The sequence below is a fragment of the Aureobasidium namibiae genome (genome assembly GCF_000721765.1).
Source record: "Aureobasidium namibiae CBS 147.97 unplaced genomic scaffold scaffold_12, whole genome shotgun sequence".
NCBI lineage: Eukaryota > Fungi > Ascomycota > Dothideomycetes > Dothideales > Saccotheciaceae > Aureobasidium > Aureobasidium namibiae.
Window position 1 is genome coordinate 692651 of NW_013581197.1, and position 21342 is coordinate 713992.

Consider the following 21342-nt stretch of genomic DNA (forward strand, 5'->3'; position numbering starts at 1 on the left):
GACCTCAATTAACATCCACCAACTCACCGAACGCTTCGAAGTTCCCTGCGACAGACCACCGCATCTTCGAGGTCACGAAACAATTCACATAACCCTCTACCTTTGTACTTGATATGTGGACGTGTAGCTGAAGTTTGCGCCCAAGCCAAAATTCAGATGCAGCAACTTAACCATCGGCTTCGCTGACCTTCGTGATATATCGCGCCTGATCGATTTTCCAGTTTCGAACCACTGTCCCTTATCCTGCTGCTCTTTGAGATCTCACTAGAGTGTCAAGACATATCTCGGGCTCACCATTCCGTGTGCTTTGCTCACGATGTTTGGAGACCTCTTAAGAGCGCGTGACTTTCATGGCTTGCTAGCCCAAAACGGCTAATTTCACGCAGAGGTCTCGGCGAGCCAAAGCGTCGCTCTCGTGTACTGAAAAAAAGGACTCTTGCCATGCTCCTCTAGCAAAGGCGTAGACCGACAACAAGAACGACATATATGTATCATAAGACCAGTGGCATATAGAAGTCCAGAGTATACTCATGCAGAGAGTGTGCCGTAGCAGAAGTTAACGCAAAACAAACAGCATTCATAGTTAAATTGAACGCACCTCTCGGAATCAGAACAGCCGTCATTATGTTTATGTTATGCCTTGGTGGCGTATCATCTCGCACGCGAGTCCGGGTGCAGATCCTTACCATGCTGTTGTATGTAGATTGTGTCGCAAAAGCAGACTATCTAATAATCTTGGAATCGCCCTCGGCAGATCGACCTGGAAGCCGCCTCTATTTGCGCTATCCTCTTAGGCAGACCACAAGTGTGTACCTGAGGCCCGAATGTAATTATCCCAAATGACGACAGACTCGACCTATGCATGCTCTGCGGATCACATCTAATTGAAAGAAAAAAAGGAAGGCTCCAAGAGCTACGCATGACCTCGTAAAATTACATTTGTGATGCAATACGAGTGTGTTGCCTTTCTGGTCCATGAGAAGGTATAATCTGTTGACTAGACTCAGGTAACAGTATTAGGCTTAACCTACTGAAGCGTTCAATGCCTTCTTAGATGTCTTGCAAGACATTGTACGAAGTGATAAGATCAGGTAGGTATGGAACTTGGAAAATTGGCCATTCGATGGCAAAATCGTAGTCATCAGCTTAGCCGAGCATGGATATGACTGACGACTATGGACTTCCGAGGAAGAGGTGTGCCTTCCTCGTACATCCAAGGAATCAGCACGAACAAGAGCTTTTATCTGACTCCCTGTTCAATATGATCAAGCAAGCGTGCGTCGCGAAGCGTTGCAGTCCGGGGTTCTTGGCTGCATCAGTAGAGCTCGGCTTCTGGCTCCTTCGTCTTTATAGCGGCAGATTCCTTTCTCTGAAGTTTCTCAACGAAGAATGCTGTCTCTGGAAAGTATTGTGCGTTTCTGTAACTACACAATTTACCTAGTTCTTTGCACATGGGAAAGCGCAGAGGGATTGCATTAGACGTGCTTTGAATAGATTCTTATTAGCTCTATCTAGAACTGCAAACTAAAGCTCTGAACTCTTCGGGTTGCTCAGCCAAACTGTCGGAACCCGCGGCACCTGCGGACTGAGCTTCACCAGGCCCTTGATGTCTCTACGATCGGTGGTTCCTCCTGTTAGCCTTCTCATCCCCGATCGGAATCCAGCTCGCAGCCCCGCTGCAGAGGGAGCCCGCGAATTACTGCTGTGGACTGACAAGGCATCATCAGACGTTGTCATACGCGATATCGAGAGGTCGTCGTCCGAGAAGGGTTCGTCAGCAGTATCCTCTTCGTATTGCAAATCCGTGATCACACGGGGCATGTGGTGTATGGCGGCCATAGGTGAGGTCACCGACCTCGCGTGCAGGGCAGGCCTGGTAGCAACAACGGCAGGGTTGGAAGCGAAGGCACCAGGATTCATGACGAGCGGTTCACGAGCCAAACCGAACCTCGTGTCCGAGAAACCGTTCTGGAACGAAGTCACAGAGGCGTTGCGCTTGAGTGACTTGTGCAGGATGGGAAGAGTCTGCTGTTCGTAAATGTTTTCGCGATCTTCGATCGATCCCCGAGACATCTCTCTGGTCGTGGTCGTCTTTCGGTCGTCAAAGAAATCGTCCAAACTGTCAAGCTTGAGGACCAACTCGCTCATACTGCCATCAGCACGTATCGAATCCGACATTGCTGTGGCACGGGGATCGAAGTATGACCCGTGATGCTGCTCGTCGGCGAATGCGACGTCAGGTGTGCTGGTAATCTCTGTACCATCTGCATCCAGACAAGTGTAGTAGACAGCCATGACGTTCTTCCTCGCCCTCTCGGCCTGAATGGCTGGCATCGGTATCGACCAGCCGGACTCTTCGGGTATACCGTACAGACTCTTGGTGCTGTCATACTCCTTGCGTGTCGCGCGTGTCGAATGTGATCCTGCCATGCTCATGCGAAGATGCTTGTTGTCAAGAGGCGTGCCTGTGACAGACATGATGTTGTCGAGCACGTCAAGAGCCTGTTGGCAGTAGCTGGTTTGCAACAACCGCAAAAGAGGTGAGATCAGATCTGGCCCTTGTGAGACGATCTCTGCCCTTCTCATGTCGATCTGAGGGATGAGAACACACAATAGCTGCATGACAGTGACCCTAAACCACGGAGTCTGGTTGTTGAGCAGACCGATGAGGAAGATCAAGCTCTGGTATTCCATAGCTGGGAACCAAACTGCTCTTGCCGCAGCGACGACTTGTGTCAAAAAGTCGTTTGCATTGCGATATCGTTGTCTTGCGAAGCCGTCCAGCGCGTGAGCCAGGTCAGGCAGTTGCTGAGCTTCTGCTACACCAGCAAGCGAGTCTGCGGACTCAAAGCACGTTTGATTGTTGCTGTCATCTTCATAACAGTGGAGATAACGAGGTAGGTTGGCGAGAAGTGTAAAGAGTAGGCGAGTGTCGCCGCCAATGAGACTGCTGGAAGGCAGCTTGATCATTCTCTCGAGCATTTCTAGCGATCGATCGAGACAGACATTCGATCTCAGCCCTTTGAAAACCAATGGTTGAAGGCCTTCGAAGTCACCTTCCCATTTTGCAGGTTTGTTCTCGTTGAAAAGTTTAATCACAGCAGGATCACTGAGGTCGAGTTTGTCTAAGAGTCGGTCCAGCATCGAAAGACTTGCCTGAAACTCCTGCTCGAAGATAGTGTCTAGACAGGCGCTTGTAGTCCAGAACAGTTGTGGATACTTGATCAAGTCTTCAGGCTCAAGAGCGCTGATGATACACCTGAGCGTGATGAGGATTTCCTGGGAAAAGGTTAGACAATCGTTCTCGTCATCGGCGATAGTATTTGTCAGACGAGCGAGCATGTCTGCCATCATCTGTCTATCGAGCGAATCGATGATACAGCGGAAAATTTGGAACGAGCGACATGCTACGTGACGCACTGCACAAGTTGTCGCCCAGACAAGGCTCATCCTAGCCCAGTCCCTGCGTATGTTGTCGCCAGTTCTTTCATTGTCGTACGAAAAGCTCAGTACTCTGACTACCTCTTCGATGATGAAGACCATAGGCTCAGGCACACCATTCGAGTTGCTATTGGGGCCTTTGTTATCGGTTTCCTCGTAGGACCACTCAACCTTGGGATCGTGTTGTCTGATTGACTCAATCAGATCTTCTATGCCTTGCTTGCTCGGACCTGTGTGCTCAGGGCCAATCTGCGAGATGACAAGCTCGTGTATCATATGTACCAGCATCTCCCTCGCCTGATCTTGTACTAATGGTGTGTAGTGATCCCACTGGACAACCACAACTTGGAGCAGAAGGGGAATCTTGTTCTTGGGCAGCTGCACAGGAGAAACCACGAGGTCGACAAGCAGCATCAACGCTAACTGGCCAAGAGACAGTCCAGATTGTCGATTGCCAATCGGCAATACTTGCGCAAGGTCCGCAATATATGGTAGGTTTGTCGAGTCTTGAGGTATCGGCGGTGGCGGCCGCTTTTCAGCAATCATCGCTTTGGGTGTGATCTGTAGCAGGAGGAATTCGATGACCTTCAAGCCAGCGGCAGTAGTAGAAAGGAAAACCACGATTTGTTTGGCATAGTCGACAAAGTTCTGCTCCCTACGGTCCAGGCATATTGCGATGATGAAGTCTAGAACCACCTGCACGTTGCCTCCGTATGGCCCAGTGGCTAGGGCTTGCCAGAGAGCTTGTATCTCGTTGTGCAAGACGCTACTACTGCGCGCCGTGATCTCAAAGAGATTGACCATCAGCATATACGAACTCGCTGTAGGTCCCCCACTCGGGAGCAACTGAAGCTCGACAGTCTGAATCCAAGGTAGCATAGCAGCGACCATGTTGCGTTGGTGATCCGGTACGAGGCCTCCAAAGTACCTCGTGAACTCCGAGAAGACGTGGAATGCCATGTCTGCATGCTGCTTGGCAAGTCTGCGAGAGATCTCGAACTGGGCCAGCTTGTATACCGCAGTTGTCTTGTCCGAAATACTGATATCTAGATCCTGTAGCTTGGAATTCTTGCCCAAACGTTCCTCGAGCGTCCTCAGCAAGCGAGCAGACTTCATGCGGATTTCACTGTTCTCGTTGCCGAGAGTGTACAAAGCGGCGCTCAAGATCTTCCAAAAGGGTATCTTATCATCGACCGCGTCTGTCAGTACTTGAGTAGCAACAGTGAAGTAGCTGAAAAGCGCCTTTGGATTCTTGGCGTGATAGCACTCTTCGATCGAGTGAGACAGCAGAAAACTGTGCTCGCTGTTGTGAAGCAGCAGGTTTTTCAACGCCCGACGGCCCGTTGCATGTGTTCTATCACTGGCTGAATCGAAAATGGCATCTACCCATTTGAGCATACGGCGAACATCGAATTGCATGGTGATCTGTCCGTCAGTAGAGACCATGACCGGGCCCGCACAGAGGGATGCCATGGCGCTGAGAGCTGCTGTTCGCAGGTCTTTCTTTTCGATCTCGAGCTTCGCTGTAACGTTTCCACGATTGCGAGAATCTTGCTCTTGATCCAGTATAGACTTTCTCATGTGATTCTCTTTCTGTCTTATTTGCGTCTGGTTAGGTGAGAAACCACACCAGTCCTCCATCATTGAAAAGGCGGCTTTTCGTGCGTGGAACGGCATCCAACGTATAGGATCCTTGGTCTTATGAATGCCTTCATACAACACCTCGACGAGCCCACAGTAATAAGTACGTAACTTCTGGAAGTCCCACTGGTTTTGTACATCTTCGTCGTTGAGAAAGATTCGAAGGTCTTTGGTGAAACTGACGAGATTTTGCAGTATCCATTCCTCGTTGTATATCTCAGCTTCGAACAGGCAATGAGACGTTAGCTGATATAGGTGAGTGAGCTCGGTACGCAGAGAGTCACTCCGTCTACTTCGCCGAGGACTATTCACCGACCGTTGGTGGATCGTAAGCCATTGTTTAGCATCTTCGCTGCAGACGGAGACTGATGGTTGAAGGGCTTCGAGCAAAGGTCTGAAGAGATTCGCGTTGATCGCGCCCAGCCCATGGACAGCTGCCTCTCGAACGCCTGGGTGTATGGCAGACAAAAAAGGAACGACCTTTGCAAAAAGCTCGTATGCGGACCCTATCTTCTCTTGGCTGATGGAAGAAGCCTTAGAACCTTTGCGCGAGTGTTGAGAACTCTCTCTTGGGGCAGCAGGCTGTTGTGAGCCACCAGTGTTGGTGAGGGTTGTGCATGCAAAGATCAGATGTAGCTTCCATTGCTCGATCGTAATTTCAGGGGGGCTAAAGGCAGTTCTTCCAACCATGCGTTGCGAGAAAGCGGTTTCCAGAGCTGCGTATGTGTTGACTCGGGGACCTTCAGCTAATGTACTGATGATTCTATGGGCATGTGAGAGGCGAGCACAGACGATGTCTCTTGTTAGGAGTACAGCTTGAGGACATATTTGTGAGCTCAGACGTATCAGGTTAGGAAAAGCTTTTGACCAAAGAGCCAAGTCGTGGACAGTCTCACTACTACAGAGTTCCACAAGAGTATTGTTCATGTTGCTCTTCCTCAGCCCCTTCTGCAAACGACTGCGTTCAGCTAGCGAAAGCTTTTCATCATTCACGTCAATCACTTGTTGTGAACTCCCTTCTAGAACACTGATGATGCGTGTGGAGGGCTGACCTAGAGCGGTGTCGAACTTGGTCACCAGGCTAAGGACTCTGACGGCATATGCTCTAACATGACGAGACGGCGAGCACAGGAAGAACAGACCGTGCGATTCGATCTCGTCAACATGAGCAAACACTCTTGACCTATTCAAGTCAGAGGGCATGCCGCGAGCGAATTCATCGTCTTGAAGATCTGGTGTTGCCATTTGAGGCTGAGACCTGAGTTCCTCGATCCATATTTCTAGCAACTCAACATAGAGGCGTAGAGTACTCTCGATATGACCGTGGCCTAGAAGACTACCAGCAGAAACGGTGGCGTACCGGTCATCGAAGTTGAATATGAAACGGGCAAACCCAATCGTAACCAGTTGAGCATGAGACTGTCGTGCGATGGATTTGAGAGATTGTGCGGATGACGAGGCAATGTGGTTTTGTACGTGAGCAGTTCCTGTACATAGCAGATTGATGAGGTTTTTCAGGGGAATCTGAGGAGACAAGCACCGAGGAAGTGCTTGCACTGCAACGTGAAGGAGATCGTAGAAGTTCTGTCGAACCTCGGGTGAATTGAAAAGCTCGTCTCTTCGACTGAAACTGAAAGCATCTGCCATCGGCGTCTTGGGTATAGATTGAGCAGAGAATTTCTCATCCAGAACCTTTTGTCCACCAAAGGTCTCGTCACAGATGATGGTAATTTCACCCAGTATTTTACAGAACTTGACATATGACTCCTTTGCGACGTCGCCAAAGCCAGCTGTCATGACAGGCTTGGACAATCGTTCGACTTTGGCCCCATTCACGGGGGCTTGGTTCTGAGACAGCGAGCGCCTGTGAGAATTGGGCGATCTCGAGAAAGGATCCGTGAGGGTATCGCACTCAAAGCTAACGGGGAACGGAGGCCGCTCACCCTTCTCGAGATCCGACATGATAGCAAGGAATGCCCGAATCGCGATGACCATCTTCTCGGGGTCAAGATTCTCAATCCGGCGGTCTCTACCAGTAATTATAACATCTGCATTCATCAATGGAAAAATGATGGATCTAAAGCAGAGATCTTGGTGCTTGAATCCGATAATGCGGATCAATTGTATTAGGGGATCGGCAATAGACGGCTCGGTCGAGAGTAGTGACCTCCTGCCCGTCATGAAAACCATTCGAATTACATCATCGAGCTTTTTGAAAGTAGCGAGCTGGGTTTCGGGAGCTCTGTAGAGGTATACCCAAACAAGGCGACACAACGCTTTAAGTGCATGGCCCCTGGTAGTACGTTCCTTCAGCTTTGGCTGGAGCTGATGGAGGGTGGTGGTAAGCCACTGTTGCTGGAAAACGTCGGCGGGCGACACGCAAATAGTCACAGCGAGGATTGGGAATGCCTGAGGCCAGTGCTTAGGCTTTGCGAGAAGCTGGTTCAGTTTGACTCTGAGGATATCCAAAATCTGCCTCCATTTTGGAGAATTGAGTTCGGTGGTCGCGCTGCTTGCGACTGGCAGCAGCAGATCCTCGAAGAGCTGGCAATATGCATACTTGACCGGCTTGCCATGTACACCGGCAAAGAACCCTGCTAGGAGATTGAGCAGGTCGCAAGACTTATCCCATGCGGCTTGGGGTTGCGTCTGGACCTTGAGCCAACGCATGCTATGCACAAGCAAAGCGGTGCGGTTCTCGAGATCTCTATCAGCATTACCTTTGACTGACAAGCGTCTCTGAGCAACCTCCAGATCCGAAACATAGCGGTCAGCAACTTTGTCAAAGCGTAGGTTGCCCATGACCCCCAACAACTGGCCGAACATGTTCCATTGTGATTGTTTCAGGGCTGAATATGCTAGGGCCTCGGAGTCAAAGTTACGTAACTGACCATAGATGACATCCTCAAGTCTCTCGGCAATGTCGTTGGTCAAGGCGGCCAGTGTACACTGGGAGATTACTTGCATGAGTACACGACAGAGGATGTAGACCGAGATTGCCGAGCGCCGCTCGCCTTGACGCAGGTTTTGTTCCAGAGTAGCAATGGTGGCGGGATCGGCATGGGAAGGTAGCGAGGCAGAACTGCTGTTTGTACTGATCTGAGACAAGTCGGTACGACGAGCAGTAGACGAATTGTTGGTCGCTTGGGCACGGGCAGCTTGCAACTGAGTATGAATTGGGCTAAGCTCGTCGCTTTTTGACTTGCGCCAGATCATGAGGGCATCTATCAGAGGCTTCGGACGAGGGCGCACGATGTGGCCGAGAGCCTTGATCAGCTGATCAAAGGCATGGTCGGCGCCAGGACCACAGACAGCTTCAACTCTGATCAAAGCATCGTCACGCTCCGAGACACAGCGGTTGATCTTCTCGTTGGCTTCGCTGATGAACTCGTTCAACAGGTGGTGAAGGGCATATTCCCCGACGGTGGTGGGTTCTTGCTGATGGTGTTGACGCGACCGTGAGCGGTGATGGCGGTGATTGTGGTGGTGGTGATGCAGATGAGGTTCGTGCTCACGCTTGATGCGACCGCTATGCATGCGCTCGAGACGACGTAGGGGGACCTGGTCGGCGGGCGCGTTCAAAGTCGAGGACGAAGGGCTCTGGCGCAGAGGCGGGCCATCCTTTGGTGCTTGTGCGAGGATGATGCCGGGACTTATGGGACTGGCAGCGGTAGACGAGACATGGCTTGGGTTGCGCGAGTGCTGGAAGCCGTGGACTATGGAGGTCTGGCGGTGGTGGCCGTAGGATCGCTCGACAGACTCGCTCCGAGCAGCGCTTGTATTCGAAGAGGGAGCAGGAACGGGAGTAGATGCCGGGGCTGGTGCAGACGAAGACGAGTTGGTCGCTTCCAAGCTCTCGGCCGGGTCGTGGGAGTTCATTGCGCGTCTAGCTGCAGCGCCATGGGCGAGCGTGGTGCCGCTCCTGCGCAGGCGGTTGGTCCGAGAAGACTAGACAGGGGGCACGGCGAGAGGACGGGCGACGGCGTGGTTCCAAGACACGAGACGGAGGGTTGCGGTCGAACAGCAATTCTTGACACTATCAAAGACATGACCCTGGATGCGCAGAGTGTGGGGTGCAGTCTGCGCCCATTGGGAGTCGTTCCCACGGCACCATTTATTTGATACGGACTACATTGCTCATTGCTCCCCTGCACTGCGGTGCCTGACCTCGATGCACCCCTCGGCCCACTGTGCTGTCACTGCTGTGCCGCACTCGGCTGTCGCCAGTCTGGCCTGCTGCCTCCGTTCGGTCTTGCAGACGACGGGCGCCCTCAGCGAAGAGCCGGTTTTGTCCGCAGAGAAATGCAGGCGGTTTCGGCATTTCTTGGAGCCGAAGCAGGCGGAAGACGTCCGCCTGCCGGCCGTCAACTGCATGATGCGGACATGAGAGACTGCTGAGCATAATCGTCCCACTAAATAGTAATAATAATCCCCGAGCCCCTTTGCCGCTCGTGTACGCCGGCCATCTACTTAGACCGTGATTGCTAAACTCTGACCGCTCTCCAATCCTTCTGCCTTCCCTCACCATTCTCAATCCTGCTGACTAGATCTCGTCAGCTGTCGTTGGCGCGCTCTTGTCTGTTGAGCGGTCCATTTTGATAAGCCCGCCCCGCACCCACCCACTCTCAGTGGACACCTAACGCTTCATCTTGCAAGCCTTCGCCTCTTCTCTCGTCCATCTCGCACCCCGCTCCGGCTACCTGTCGACAACATGGCCCAACTCGATACCCTCGACATTGTCGTCTTGGCCGCTCTCCTCCTGGGCACCGTCGCCTACTTTACCAAGGGCACTTACTGGGCCGTCGCCAAAGACCCCTATGCTGGCTCTCTTGCGAACGGTGCCGCCGCTAAGGCTGGCAAGACCCGGGACATTCTTGAAAAGATGGATGAGTCGGGCAAGAACTGTGTCATTTTCTATGGTTCGCAGACCGGTACTGCCGAGGACTATGCCTCGCGCCTGGCAAAAGAAGGTTCCTCTCGTTTCGGCTTGAAGACAATGACGGCCGATCTCGAGGAATACGACTTTGAGAACCTCGACTCGTTCCCCGAAGACAAGGTTGTCATGTTTGTTCTGGCCACCTATGGCGAAGGCGAGCCTACCGACAACGCCGTCGAGTTCTACGAGTTCATCAGCAGCGAGGACGTTTCCTTCAACCAAGGAGTCGCCGCTTCCGAGAAGCCTCTGACCAATCTCAAGTACGTCGCTTTCGGTCTCGGCAACAACACCTACGAGCACTACAACTCCATGGTCCGCAACGTTACCAAGTTCCTTGACAGGCTTGGTGCCAACAGAATTGGCGCTGCTGGCGAGGGTGATGACGGCGCCGGTACTATGGAAGAAGATTTCCTGGCCTGGAAGGAGCCCATGTGGAAAGATCTGGCCGACTCGATGGATCTGCAGGAGCGCGAGGCCGTCTACGAACCTGTACTTGAAGTCACCGAGAAGCCTGACATGGACCCCGAATCGGACGATGTCTATCTGGGAGAGCCCAACAAGAACCATCTGGAGGGCAAGCAGAAGGGTCCTTTCAATGCACACAACCCATACATTGCTCCAATCGCCGAGTCCAAGGAGCTTTTCACCGTCAAGGATAGAAACTGCCTGCACATGGAAATCGATATCAGTGGCTCCAACTTGTCCTACACTACTGGCGACCACATTGCCATCTGGCCAACGAACGCCGGAAAGGAGGTTGATCGTTTCATGAACATCCTTGGTCTCAGCGAGAAACGCCACATGGTCATTTCCGTCAAGGGTTTGGATGCTACGGCCAAGATCCCTTTCCCCTCACCCACAACTTACGATGCTGTCGTCCGCTACCACATGGAAATCTGTGCGCCTGTTTCGAGACAGTTTGTTTCGGCTCTCGCGCCTTTCTCGCCCAATGATAATATCAAAGCTGAGATGACTAAAATCGGCAACGACAAGGACTACTTCCACGATCAGGTCGCTGCTCGTAACTACAATCTCGCTCAGCTTCTCGAATACCTGTCTCAAGGCCAGACATGGGACAAGGTGCCCTTTACCATCGTTGTCGAAGGCCTCCACAAGATCCAGCCCCGCTACTACTCCATTTCATCGTCATCCTTGGTGCAAAAGAACAAAATCTCTATCACCGCTGTTGTGGAATCCGTCGAGATCCCAGGAGCCACCCACGTGCTCAAGGGTGTTACGACCAATTACTTGTTGGCTCTCAAGCAGAAGCAGCACGGCGACCCTACCCCTGACCCTCATGGACTAGAATACGCCATCGACGGACCTAGAAACAAGTATGATGGCATTCACGTGCCGGTCCACGTCCGCCATTCTAACTTTAAGCTTCCTTCGGATCCTTCGAAGCCCATCATCATGATTGGTCCAGGTACTGGTGTTGCTCCATTCCGTGGTTTCGTACAAGAGCGTGCCAAGCAGGCACGCGACGGTGAGACAGTCGGTAAGACCATGCTTTTCTTCGGCTGCCGAAAGAGGACAGAGGACTTCATCTACGCCGACGAGTGGGAGGTACGTGAAATCAAGCCCACATGAGGAAATCACAGAACAAACTGACTGTTACACAGGCATACAAGAACGATATGGGCGACAGTTTCGAGATGTTGACCGCCTTCTCTCGCGACGGTGCTCAAAAGGTCTATGTGCAGCATCTTCTCAAGCAGCGCGCTGCCGAAATCGACAGACTCCTGCAGCAAAAGGCTTACTTCTATGTCTGCGGCGATGCAGCAAACATGGCTCGTGAGGTGAACACTGTTCTAGCTCAGATTATTGCCGAACAAAGAGGGATTTCAGAATCCAAGGCAGAGGATATCGTCAAGGCCATGCGCAACAGCAACGCCTACCAAGAAGACGTTTGGTCATGAGAAGAAAATGTGGACGTGTCCATTCTGCTCTCTTGGATTGTTTTTAAGCGGCATGTTTTGCATGGTCAAGCGATGGTCGGTTTGGATAAGTTGATAAAATATACATGTGTCATAATCTTCAACCTCAACAGAATAATTGTGATGTATCTTCTAGAGGTCGTGACAGGTGGCGGCTTATGCAGATGCAATTCCCCGAAATGCAGGCCCTCCCGCTAACCCGGTTGCCCTGTCGTATCTGAGGTCACGGTAGCTGCAACAAAGAGGACATGGACGATTTGCTCGTGTCTGTCATATCCAGATCCGGGTTCGGCGAGACAGCTGTGGGCAACAGCCGGCGCAAGGACCTCCTAACGTCGTCTGCTCCTGCGGTGCTCTGTGAGAACTTCAAAGTGCATTTGCCTTTCCAACCATGCTGTTTCGTCAGAATATTCCGTGCCTCTCACAAGACTTGTCATGCAACAGCGGGCTTCCGGCAGTGGGTCCCGCATCGAATTCGAGACAAACGCGCCCCTCTTGGTGTTACCTCAAGCCGTGACACCACGGCTCCAAAACCATCTGCTCATTTGCTCTAGGCTATGGTTTTGTACAGATATCTGCATAGTCAGGCTCTTGCCATAGATCATCCGTCGTTTTAGCTGCACACGATATGATGCCGAACGACAAACAGGCGCGAGATGCTACGTCCAGCATGTTCTATTCTCCCTTGCCTGGGTATCATTGCCGGCCGCTGTTCAGTGGGTCTTGGGCATTCGAGCTGGTAAGGTCAGTATGAGCGTGGTTTACAATGGTTGCATGACAACGAGGTGTCTGACCATTCACGACCGAGCTGCCTCTGTAGGATGTTGCTTCTCCAACATAGTGACAAGATAGGCACTCATGCTGCAATAATGGCAAAGGCTCCGTCCATGACGGATCACAGAAAACAGCATTCTCGAGGAGAGCAAATCCGTTAGCCTATCCCTGTCTGCAGGATTTGACACACTGCAATCGAGTAGTTGGGCTCAGAGATGCCGTGCAGTGCGGTTGGTGCAGGTTGTGTAGCCGGAGCATTTCGAGGTGGTTCGCAGCAGCATCCACCCATTCGGTTCGGCTTGCATATCCAAAACACTGTCTGTCCCTGATGCTCGTCCTGGCCATCCGACTTTAGATAAAAGACAGCAAACCTTCCCGCCGTACCTGCACTCGAGTTTTTCTTGGAGATCATTGACTTGAACCGCATGCGCGCACTTTTGCATTGCTATCCTGGATTCTGGCATACATTTCACGTCCTGTTCCCTTTATTCTTGTCCGGCGTCCTTTATCGCTCTGATATTTCTCTCTCACGTATCGAGTGGTGGAGTGGTTGTTCACATGCTAATCCATTGGCGCGGCTCTTGCACATACCTGTCTCTCTCATCTTAGTACGTAACATAGCTTGTGCTCCTTCCCCCGTTCACGCCGCCCCGCCAAAGCACATGCAAACTCCGAAAACTCCTTCCTCGACCGCGTCCGTACACGCGTAGTTCGTGAGGGAAGAACAAGTCAGAGATTGCAACACTCGATTCGGACAGTGCGCACTGCATTCTTTCATCTCTTCCCTTGACCTTGACATTGACCTCTTCTCATCATCCTCCTCCTCTTCATCCTCTCCAGTCTTCCCGACAATCATCTCCCATCTTCTTCATCTCTTGCATTCAGTCCGCGGCGACGCAACATTGATAGCATAGCTTCTGTGCTTATCAACCTTCTGTCCGATAGATACAACGCATTCCACCTTGTTATCGACCCTCTCGGCTTGAAGCACTCTTCCATCAGTCTCTGTTCGGTCTACTCAGGTAATAAATTGTCTCTGTCTCACTCGTTGCAACCACTGACTCGGATTGCAGTCAGCATGTCAAGCATAGCCGACACTCAAACCCAGCGTGGCAACAACTACAATCGCAGCGGACAGGCCATGGGTCAGCGTGGCTCTGACTATAGCCAGTCCCGCAACAGTAGCGCCAACTACCACGGCGGCTACGGTACGCAGCAGGGCCATGCAGCTGCCAGCATGGCGGCATTGACTCATGGTCTCCAAGGCATGAACCTCCACGACGCCACTTACTCGAACCAGTCCAAGGCTGCCGTCATGGCTGCTGCTGGTCACCAGTTCAATGGCCTTCCCATGCCTGCAGGTCTTTGGGGTACCACCAACCACCTCATGTACCCTGGAGCTCACTCTTACCCTGCTGCCGTTCACCAGCACAACCCTAGCCTTTACACTCCCATGACTGCTCAGTACATTCCCCATGGCTATCATCAGCAGCATCATGACAACAGTCCCATGTCTCAGGCTTGGACTCCCAGCCACACAACTGGTGAAGTTCCAACTCTCATCACTCCACGCCGCGATTCCATCTCGTCCAACGAGAATGATGCTCCCGGTACCCCATCCTATGCTGGCTACCCCACCTGTCATCAGGTCCCTGGAGTTGCTATCGTCAACCGTTCTCCGAGCGGCATGTACACTCAGAGCTCCCCTTCGCCTACTCAGGTCCTCGCCCCTTACGGCATGCCTCTGGCCAAGATGGCTGAGCACCGCAGCATCTCTCCCAGCCTTCACATGCTTGTGAACAAGGAGCCTCCCATCCCTCAAGCCATCCCAGCACCCAGCTCTCCTCTGAAGCCTCTCGACAGAGCTCTGGAGAACATCCGTGGTGAGACCAATGTCTACATCCGTGGTCTCCATCCCGAGACAACCGATGAGATACTCGAAGGTTGGGGCAAGCGCTTCGGTGACATCCGCAGCTCCAAGTCGATCATCGATCACTCGACTGGCCTTTGCAAGGGGTAAGTCTGACAATGTCGCTCCATCCATTCATCCATACTGACATCGGTGTCCATAGCTTTGGCTTTGTCAAGTACCACAACTACGAAGACGCCGAGAACTGCATCCGCGGTTTCCACTACCTGGGCTATGAAGTTAGCTTTGCCAGAGTTCGTTTGCCTTCTGACAGTTCTCACTACGCTTTGAGACCATTCACTGACCATGGTTCCAGGAATCTTTCTACTCCAAGCTCAAGACGTTTGCTGATGAGGGTAACACCAACCTCTACGTTTCCAATCTGCCTAAGTCTCTGAACGAGCACGAGCTTGCATCTGTCTTCACTCCTCATAAGGTCTGCTCGGCCAGAATCCTCCGCGACAAGAACGGTACCTGTCGTGGAGTCGGCTTTGCTCGGTGAGTCGTTTTGCTGCTCCCATCATGGTGTCCACTCTGACAGTCTTTCCAGTTTCGAGTCCAGAACGGTCTGCGAGGAAGTCATCAAAAAGTTCAACAACTACAAGGTCAACGTCGGCGGTGATGAGTACACTATCCAGATCCGCTTCGCCGACACTCAGGAGCAGAAGCAGCTCAAGCAGCAGACAGCCGCCGCCCGCCAGTTCCGTTCTGCCGAGTACGAGTATGCCACCCAGGCCCACAAGGCTGGTTACTCTTCCAGCCGCGGCTCGTACGCCTCCAACAACGAGTTCGAGACGTACATGACAACCAGGTCAGTCTGTTGACAAGTCTCACCAAACTCATGAGCTAACATGTTCGTCCAGTGTGCCTGTACAGAACCAGCGCTGGTCTCATCCCGCTCCTCGCATGCCCCCCCGCGGTCCTCTTGGCCCCGTCTCCTACGTCAACAACATCCAATACTCTGCTGTTCAGGCCAACGGAGGTACCAACTCGGAGAACCAGCCACCTGTTCGCAACGATGTTGCTGCTGATTCCAAGTCGGCCGTCAGCTCTTCGCCAGCCATCGCTCGCGGCGACCAGAGCGCTGTTAAGTCGATCACCTCCGAGGATCAGATCTCCTGATCGGTTGGTTCTCGTAACGACCACTGACGACTGATGATCCGATGAACCCTCTCTCTCGCCTTGAAGGGTTGCGGGCTTCGCAGCACGACATGTCATTGTCTTATCTTGCAGCATGTTCCGACACGACACACATACAAAGCATTTCTTCCGCACGCTCATGACGTCTTGCTACTCTGCCGTCCGGGGCTCACCGGCCATCCTCAATATCTCCTTCGCCTTGTAATCGAAGGCAGTATTACATACTGCATGCACACAGCTTTTGATCCGGACTTTGCCTTGCTGGTATCGCATTTTCCTTCTTGACCAACCATTGCCATTGCTGTTTGTCTTCTTTTGTTCGTGTTTTTCTTTTCTTCTTCTTTTTCTGTCTCTTTTGCTTCTTTCTTTCGGGTGTCATGGGTAATCGAGGTGATGGTTTTTGAACGAGATATGAGTCATTGCACAACATTTGCTAGAGGGACGAGATTGATTGAGAGTTTGCTTGTACCGAGTATGGGATATTATGGCTGGAGTTCAAAAGTAGATAATCACAATGCGACCAATTTTCAGCCTACAATACTTCATTGTGACTTGGTGACATTGGCTTTGACGACGGTGATCCGGAAAGCACTCTTCGAGTCTTTGCAAAGATATCTCAATGCGTATGCTTAGTATACTACAAACAGTATCGAGATATTGACCGAACTCATGCTGAACCAATATATTGTGATATGCAATGTCAGCATGCGGTTGGCACAAGCTCATTCCCTCGACACCCATGTCAGACTCATTTCTTGGAGAAGAAAGACATGATGTTTCCTTGTCCCTTTGGAGCGGCCTTCTTGGCCTTTGCCGTGGTTGGCGCGACCGACACCTTCGCTTTCTTGGGCGCAGGCTCCTCTTCCGAGAAGGACTCCCAAGCAGCTTCTTCTCGTGTTACTATAAACGTCGTCAGCACAAGATCAAAGTTGTTATCTGGAAACTTTCCAACGTACCAAGGTAGCCTTCCTCATCCTGAACCGTCTTCTTCTTCATGACTCTTCTTCTGCCACGCCGGCGGCCATCAGATACGGTGACAGTTTCTTCGGGTTCTTCTTTTTCCTGGGCTTCTGGTTTAGAATCAGGTTCATCCTCTGCATTTTCCGAAGCTTCTGCGGCTCCAGTGTTGGCTGGTACATCGGCCATTGGTTCGTCTAGTCGAAAACAAGTCAGTCTCTCAGCATACAAAGGGATGGAACGAGGTTGAAATATTTCATACCTTCCATGTCCATCATACGGCGCAGTTCATCTTCCCTCTCCTTCTTTGATTTGGCTCCTGTTTCGGTGATGGCACCATCATCAAGCATAGCGGTATCTTCATCGTCGGCTTCTTCATCCGATAGACCATTCATAGCATCTACAGCAGTTAGCTCTTTCGTCGATGTTCGGTGTGAAAGATTCTGACCGTCTTCGTTTGCGACCAGATCTGCTGCCGGTGAAGCTTCAGCGGAGGTTCCAGTGGCCTGGCTCTGTGTCTTCGGCCTTGCTTTGGCAAAGGCTTTGAACAAGCTCGAGCCTTCGCGTTTGAGAGGTGCAGCCTTTGTAGCAGCAGCACCAGCAGCAGCAGCAGGCTTGGCAGAAGTTTGGGTTGAAGGCTGCGATGAGTCTGGAGTGGTTTTGGACGAGGTCGTTGTGGTCTTGGAGAGGGGTTTGGCAGCAGTCTTTGTAGATGGGAAGATTGATTTTGCTGGCTGTGCTTCGGATTTTGAAGTAGTGGAAGTCTGTGCTGGGGGTTGAGCACGCATGGGACGACGCTAGGTGGTGATGTGTCAGTAGCTGGGGTTGGTGTGGTGAGCGAAGGATCTCACCTTGACTTGAGGGTTCTGAATAACACCATATTGCTTGTAGGTGGCGAGCAGGTCTTCACCAAGAGCTGTAGCCATGATGGCTCGATTGCACTCTGTCAAGACATGCAGATCCTGTGTGGAGTCAGCGGCTGACTTTGGAAGCAGAAGACAAGCGAGCGGTGGGTACATTGATCCTGGTGGGCTGCAGGCTGTAGACATGGATAGAGACGAGTTGGTCGAATGTGGACTTTGCGGCTGCATAACATGTGATCAGCAAAGCGGCATGTAGGATGGGTAGTGGATGGAGATGACTGACCGTCAAGATTGTCTTGGTCTACTAGAAGTAATGATGTTGCTCGATATGATGCGGGCTCTTGATGGGCAGGACTGGATTGATCGGGGACGGCATCTTCTGGCTGTGGGGGCGAGACAGACTGGAATCCGGTGATCAGGTATGTCGCATGCAACGAGTCGGGCTTCTTTTTGATTTGGGTGGTGTGAAAGTCGTAGAGCATCTGTTTGGCTCGGTTGGCGTGGACTCGGAGTGCTCGACTCAAGGTGCGGTAGCTGACCTGTTGCTCGCGGGTTAGCATGCAGTCTTTGACGGATCAAGACGACTTGACTTGCCGTCTGGCCATCGTTCAGCACGTTGGCCGAAAGGTACTCTATGTAATCATTGGCCATTTTGTCTGTCGCTTGCACTTTTGCTGGCCCATGTCAAAGAGCAAGCCTAGCCATGCTCGGTGGGTGACGCGTTTCACGCGTTGGCTTTAAAGTGGCTTGGCGTTCGACTTCCTCCTGCATCAACCCGTGTCAATCAAGTCGACCAAGTCACTGCTGTTCACTCTTTGTCTGTCTGAAAGCCTGTCTTTGATCTCTCTTGGGCTGACCCGTAGAATTCTGCCTTCCACTGTCTTCCAGCGCCGCTTGTCTTGCTGCCTGATGCTTGTCTCTGAGCATCCCATAATCCCACCCTATACCGACCAAGACACGCCATATTCCCATGGCTGTAGTTCGTGTCTTTGACTCTTGACTTAGCTCGTGTGGACTCTATATCGTGTCTTGTTTCCATTGAGCCTGATACGATCCCTGTCTCCGACTCGAGACATGGTCTCGTATCTGGTAGAAGCTATGAGCACCTCAATCCTCAGCCATCTATCTGTCTTTTTAAATCCTCTCTTGCGCCATGCTGATTAGTTCCATAACACCAAGCACGCTCTCATCACCATGAACATGACAACCACCTGTTCCGACTTGATCGACTTCGTCAACCACATGGCCGCTTTGGAACCCCCCGAGTTGCAGGCCATCTTGGACACATGGACTCTGACTCCCGGCCAGACGGAGCTACTGCGTCGAATCGCGGACCACTTTCTCGTACCACAGTCCTCTCCTCGATTAGCACCTTCTCCCCGACCCGCATCAGCATCCAACAATCCCTGGAAGGCTTTCCATCGCTGCGACCGTCTTGTACTCCATCAAGTGTACCTGCATCTCCTCAAGTCAGGTCCCCAGCACTTTGTCACTTCTTATTGCGATACTACCGTTCACGACGGCTGCATGTCAGCTACCAAAAGCGCCCAGCAACAGAGTACCCAACGTTTGCGTGAGCTCTTCATCGCTCTGGCCCTGTACGACTTTGTCAGGAATCAGTTTTCTCGCTTCTCTGGCAACAGGTTGTCAGATCGTATGAAGGATCAGGTCAAGTCGCTTCTGCCTCAGTGCGACGTGATCGAACAGTACCGGATGGGCAAAAATCTTAACTTCCTCTGTAGACGCTTTGGCATGGGTTGTGTCTTGTACCTTGCCGATTACTTGTCTAAAGACTTGTAAGTTTTCTGTCTTTACACCTCGCGCTCGAGTTAGCTCACATATGATTAGCCTGTGCAACAAGTTTACCGCTAGTGGAGAATACCACAATCGTGCCTTTGGCCACCTCGACGCGCTGGGCCTGGTGCAGCTGGCCGAGGATAACGGTGCTAACAAATTTGCCAGTGAGGCTAGAGTTCTCTCATTGGCTTACCTGAAAACGAGGACGAGCCAGTCTTGAGTGTTCCTTGGATGACAGAGTCTCGTTTCTGCAAACGACACCGGCGTTGTGTGCTGCGCATACACACTTGACGATTTTTGGGATGTTATTCGTATCTGCTCAGGAGTTTCGGTTTGGTAGTACATGATAGAGGATGGAAGAAGGCGTAGCATGAACTTGAACTTGAATTATTGTCATTAGGGGTATAAAACTTCAACTCGCTGAACTAATGGGTATCAATGCGTCCCCTCTTCTAATCGTAACTGATGTGATTCGTGTCGCTCTTGGTGTTTCCATGACTGGTCGTGGATGTCGAAAGAGATATGTATGAATCAAGGGCTGCGGGAGCGAGCGATATACCGCTGAGCCGTGTGGAAAGTAGTGCTGAGAGACCGTCGTGATGGTCCGTGGTGGATTGATGGACTGGTCGGCGTCGTATTTGTCGTCGGTGTCGTTTCAATGTCAAGGAAGATCTTGGTCGGTTCTCCAACTGCTTTCGTGCTCGCTCCCGCTCACTAGACCGCACTTGTTGTCTTGCGGCGACCTCCACCTCTGCCGCAGGTAAGGCAGGAGATGATGATGTCAAAGACGGCGACAATTCCGTTGATGATGGCCTTGAGGATGGCGCCGATTCCGTTGACGATAGCCATCAAGGCAGCGCCGATGGCTTGGAACACCGACTTGATCTGGGGTGGAGTCAGATACTGATAGCTCGGATCCAGAGCAGAGTGAGAGAACATACGCAAGATACAACGGCACCCATTGTGTTTTGTGTGTGTATGTGCTTTGTGTTGTGTGGATTGGTTGATAAAGGTGCGCCGAAAAGGACAAGTCGGATGAGAGTGGGTTTATTGTTTTGCGAAGACGCAAGGAATGTGGAAAGGTGTTGATGATGAATGTTGTGGGACGTGAAACAGCAGGAGCACTTATATCTTCAAACTGCACGCACGGTGTGACCATGATATCACACACCTTTTTTTCATCCTAATATCAGAAAAGCAGGAAATTTCCTTAGCTGCCCAGCAACCAAGGCATCCGATGGGTACGATGCCATGGATGCGATGGGCCAATTTTCAGGCCTCGGTCTCAATCTGGGAATAATCTACACGATGCTGGTCTGACCCTTACCTCATGAGCTCGATGCGCGATGCAGGCTCTGCGGGTTTGGACTCGATGCGGCTCCCAACATGCTGCAACAAACGGCCGTCTTGTTTGAAAGAAGATACAAAATCAGGGACGGAGGCTGAAAACTTGGAAGATCTACAGCACCTTTGACAGGTGCTAGCGGAAATTAGATGCACCGCCACTAGACTATGTCATAGTCACACCAGCCACATGTCATCCTCAGGCGCTTGTGGCTCCCATCTTTACTGTATAGGTCATGGAAAGAGTCATCCGCACATTCTTGCAGCGGCGAGACGGCTGTATACTATCTCGGCGATGGACGCGTGGCTCTAGCCTCGTATTCATGCAACATGTCGTCTGCATGGGAGTACATAGGCAGTGACGTGCGACCCAACTCATCTGTGATGAGCGATATCAACTCCAGTCAATCTAGCAGGATGCGATTGCCATGGTGCGATCGTGCATCTCGTCTTTGTTAATGATCAGTTACCTTAGCATGTCATTATTATCGGACTGGCTTTCAGTCACCTCTGGCGCATGCTGGGAGGGACGCTGGTCCAATGGTATTTCGTCAATGTCCGGCTGTTTCTCAAACTTCAAATGGAAATTCATGCTTGACATCC

At 51.7% G+C, this 21342-nt stretch overlaps 6 protein-coding genes across 6 annotated transcripts; 3 read left to right on the top strand and 3 right to left on the bottom strand.

Annotated features, from left to right (window-relative positions):
• Positions 1-1524: 1524 nt before the first annotated feature.
• M436DRAFT_50652 (cell morphogenesis protein-like protein) lies at positions 1525-8961 on the bottom strand (the record flags this gene model as incomplete). The annotated part of the gene is made up of 1 exon (XM_013570429.1): positions 1525-8961. One exon carries the CDS (start codon positions 8959-8961, stop codon positions 1525-1527), a length of 7437 nt encoding a protein of 2478 aa, XP_013425883.1.
• An 832-nt stretch (positions 8962-9793) lies between these two features.
• On the top strand, positions 9794-11937 carry M436DRAFT_83417 (cytochrome P450 reductase 1; the record flags this gene model as incomplete). Its single annotated transcript, XM_013570603.1, has 2 exons — positions 9794-11584; positions 11641-11937. The coding sequence occupies 2 exons, from the start codon at positions 9794-9796 to the stop codon at positions 11935-11937; spliced, it is 2088 nt and encodes a 695-aa protein (XP_013426057.1).
• A 2179-nt stretch (positions 11938-14116) lies between these two features.
• On the top strand, positions 14117-15462 carry M436DRAFT_50066 (RNA-binding domain-containing protein; the record flags this gene model as incomplete). Its single annotated transcript, XM_013570329.1, has 4 exons — positions 14117-14745; positions 14802-14892; positions 14955-15136; positions 15189-15462. The coding sequence occupies 4 exons, from the start codon at positions 14117-14119 to the stop codon at positions 15460-15462; spliced, it is 1176 nt and encodes a 391-aa protein (XP_013425783.1).
• A 1064-nt stretch (positions 15463-16526) lies between these two features.
• M436DRAFT_50370 (uncharacterized protein) lies at positions 16527-18249 on the bottom strand (the record flags this gene model as incomplete). The annotated part of the gene is made up of 8 exons (XM_013570374.1): positions 16527-16678; positions 16735-16932; positions 16998-17135; positions 17184-17532; positions 17587-17697; positions 17753-17820; positions 17882-18137; positions 18184-18249. The coding sequence occupies 8 exons, from the start codon at positions 18247-18249 to the stop codon at positions 16527-16529; spliced, it is 1338 nt and encodes a 445-aa protein (XP_013425828.1).
• Positions 18250-18792: 543 nt separating this feature from the next.
• Positions 18793-19615, top strand: M436DRAFT_65293 (uncharacterized protein; the record flags this gene model as incomplete). Its single annotated transcript, XM_013570496.1, has 2 exons — positions 18793-19394; positions 19447-19615. The coding sequence occupies 2 exons, from the start codon at positions 18793-18795 to the stop codon at positions 19613-19615; spliced, it is 771 nt and encodes a 256-aa protein (XP_013425950.1).
• A 494-nt stretch (positions 19616-20109) lies between these two features.
• M436DRAFT_50194 (uncharacterized protein) lies at positions 20110-20357 on the bottom strand (the record flags this gene model as incomplete). The annotated part of the gene is made up of 2 exons (XM_013570348.1): positions 20110-20280; positions 20337-20357. 2 exons carry the CDS (start codon positions 20355-20357, stop codon positions 20110-20112), a joined length of 192 nt encoding a protein of 63 aa, XP_013425802.1.
• Between the last annotated feature and the right edge of the window lie 985 nt (positions 20358-21342).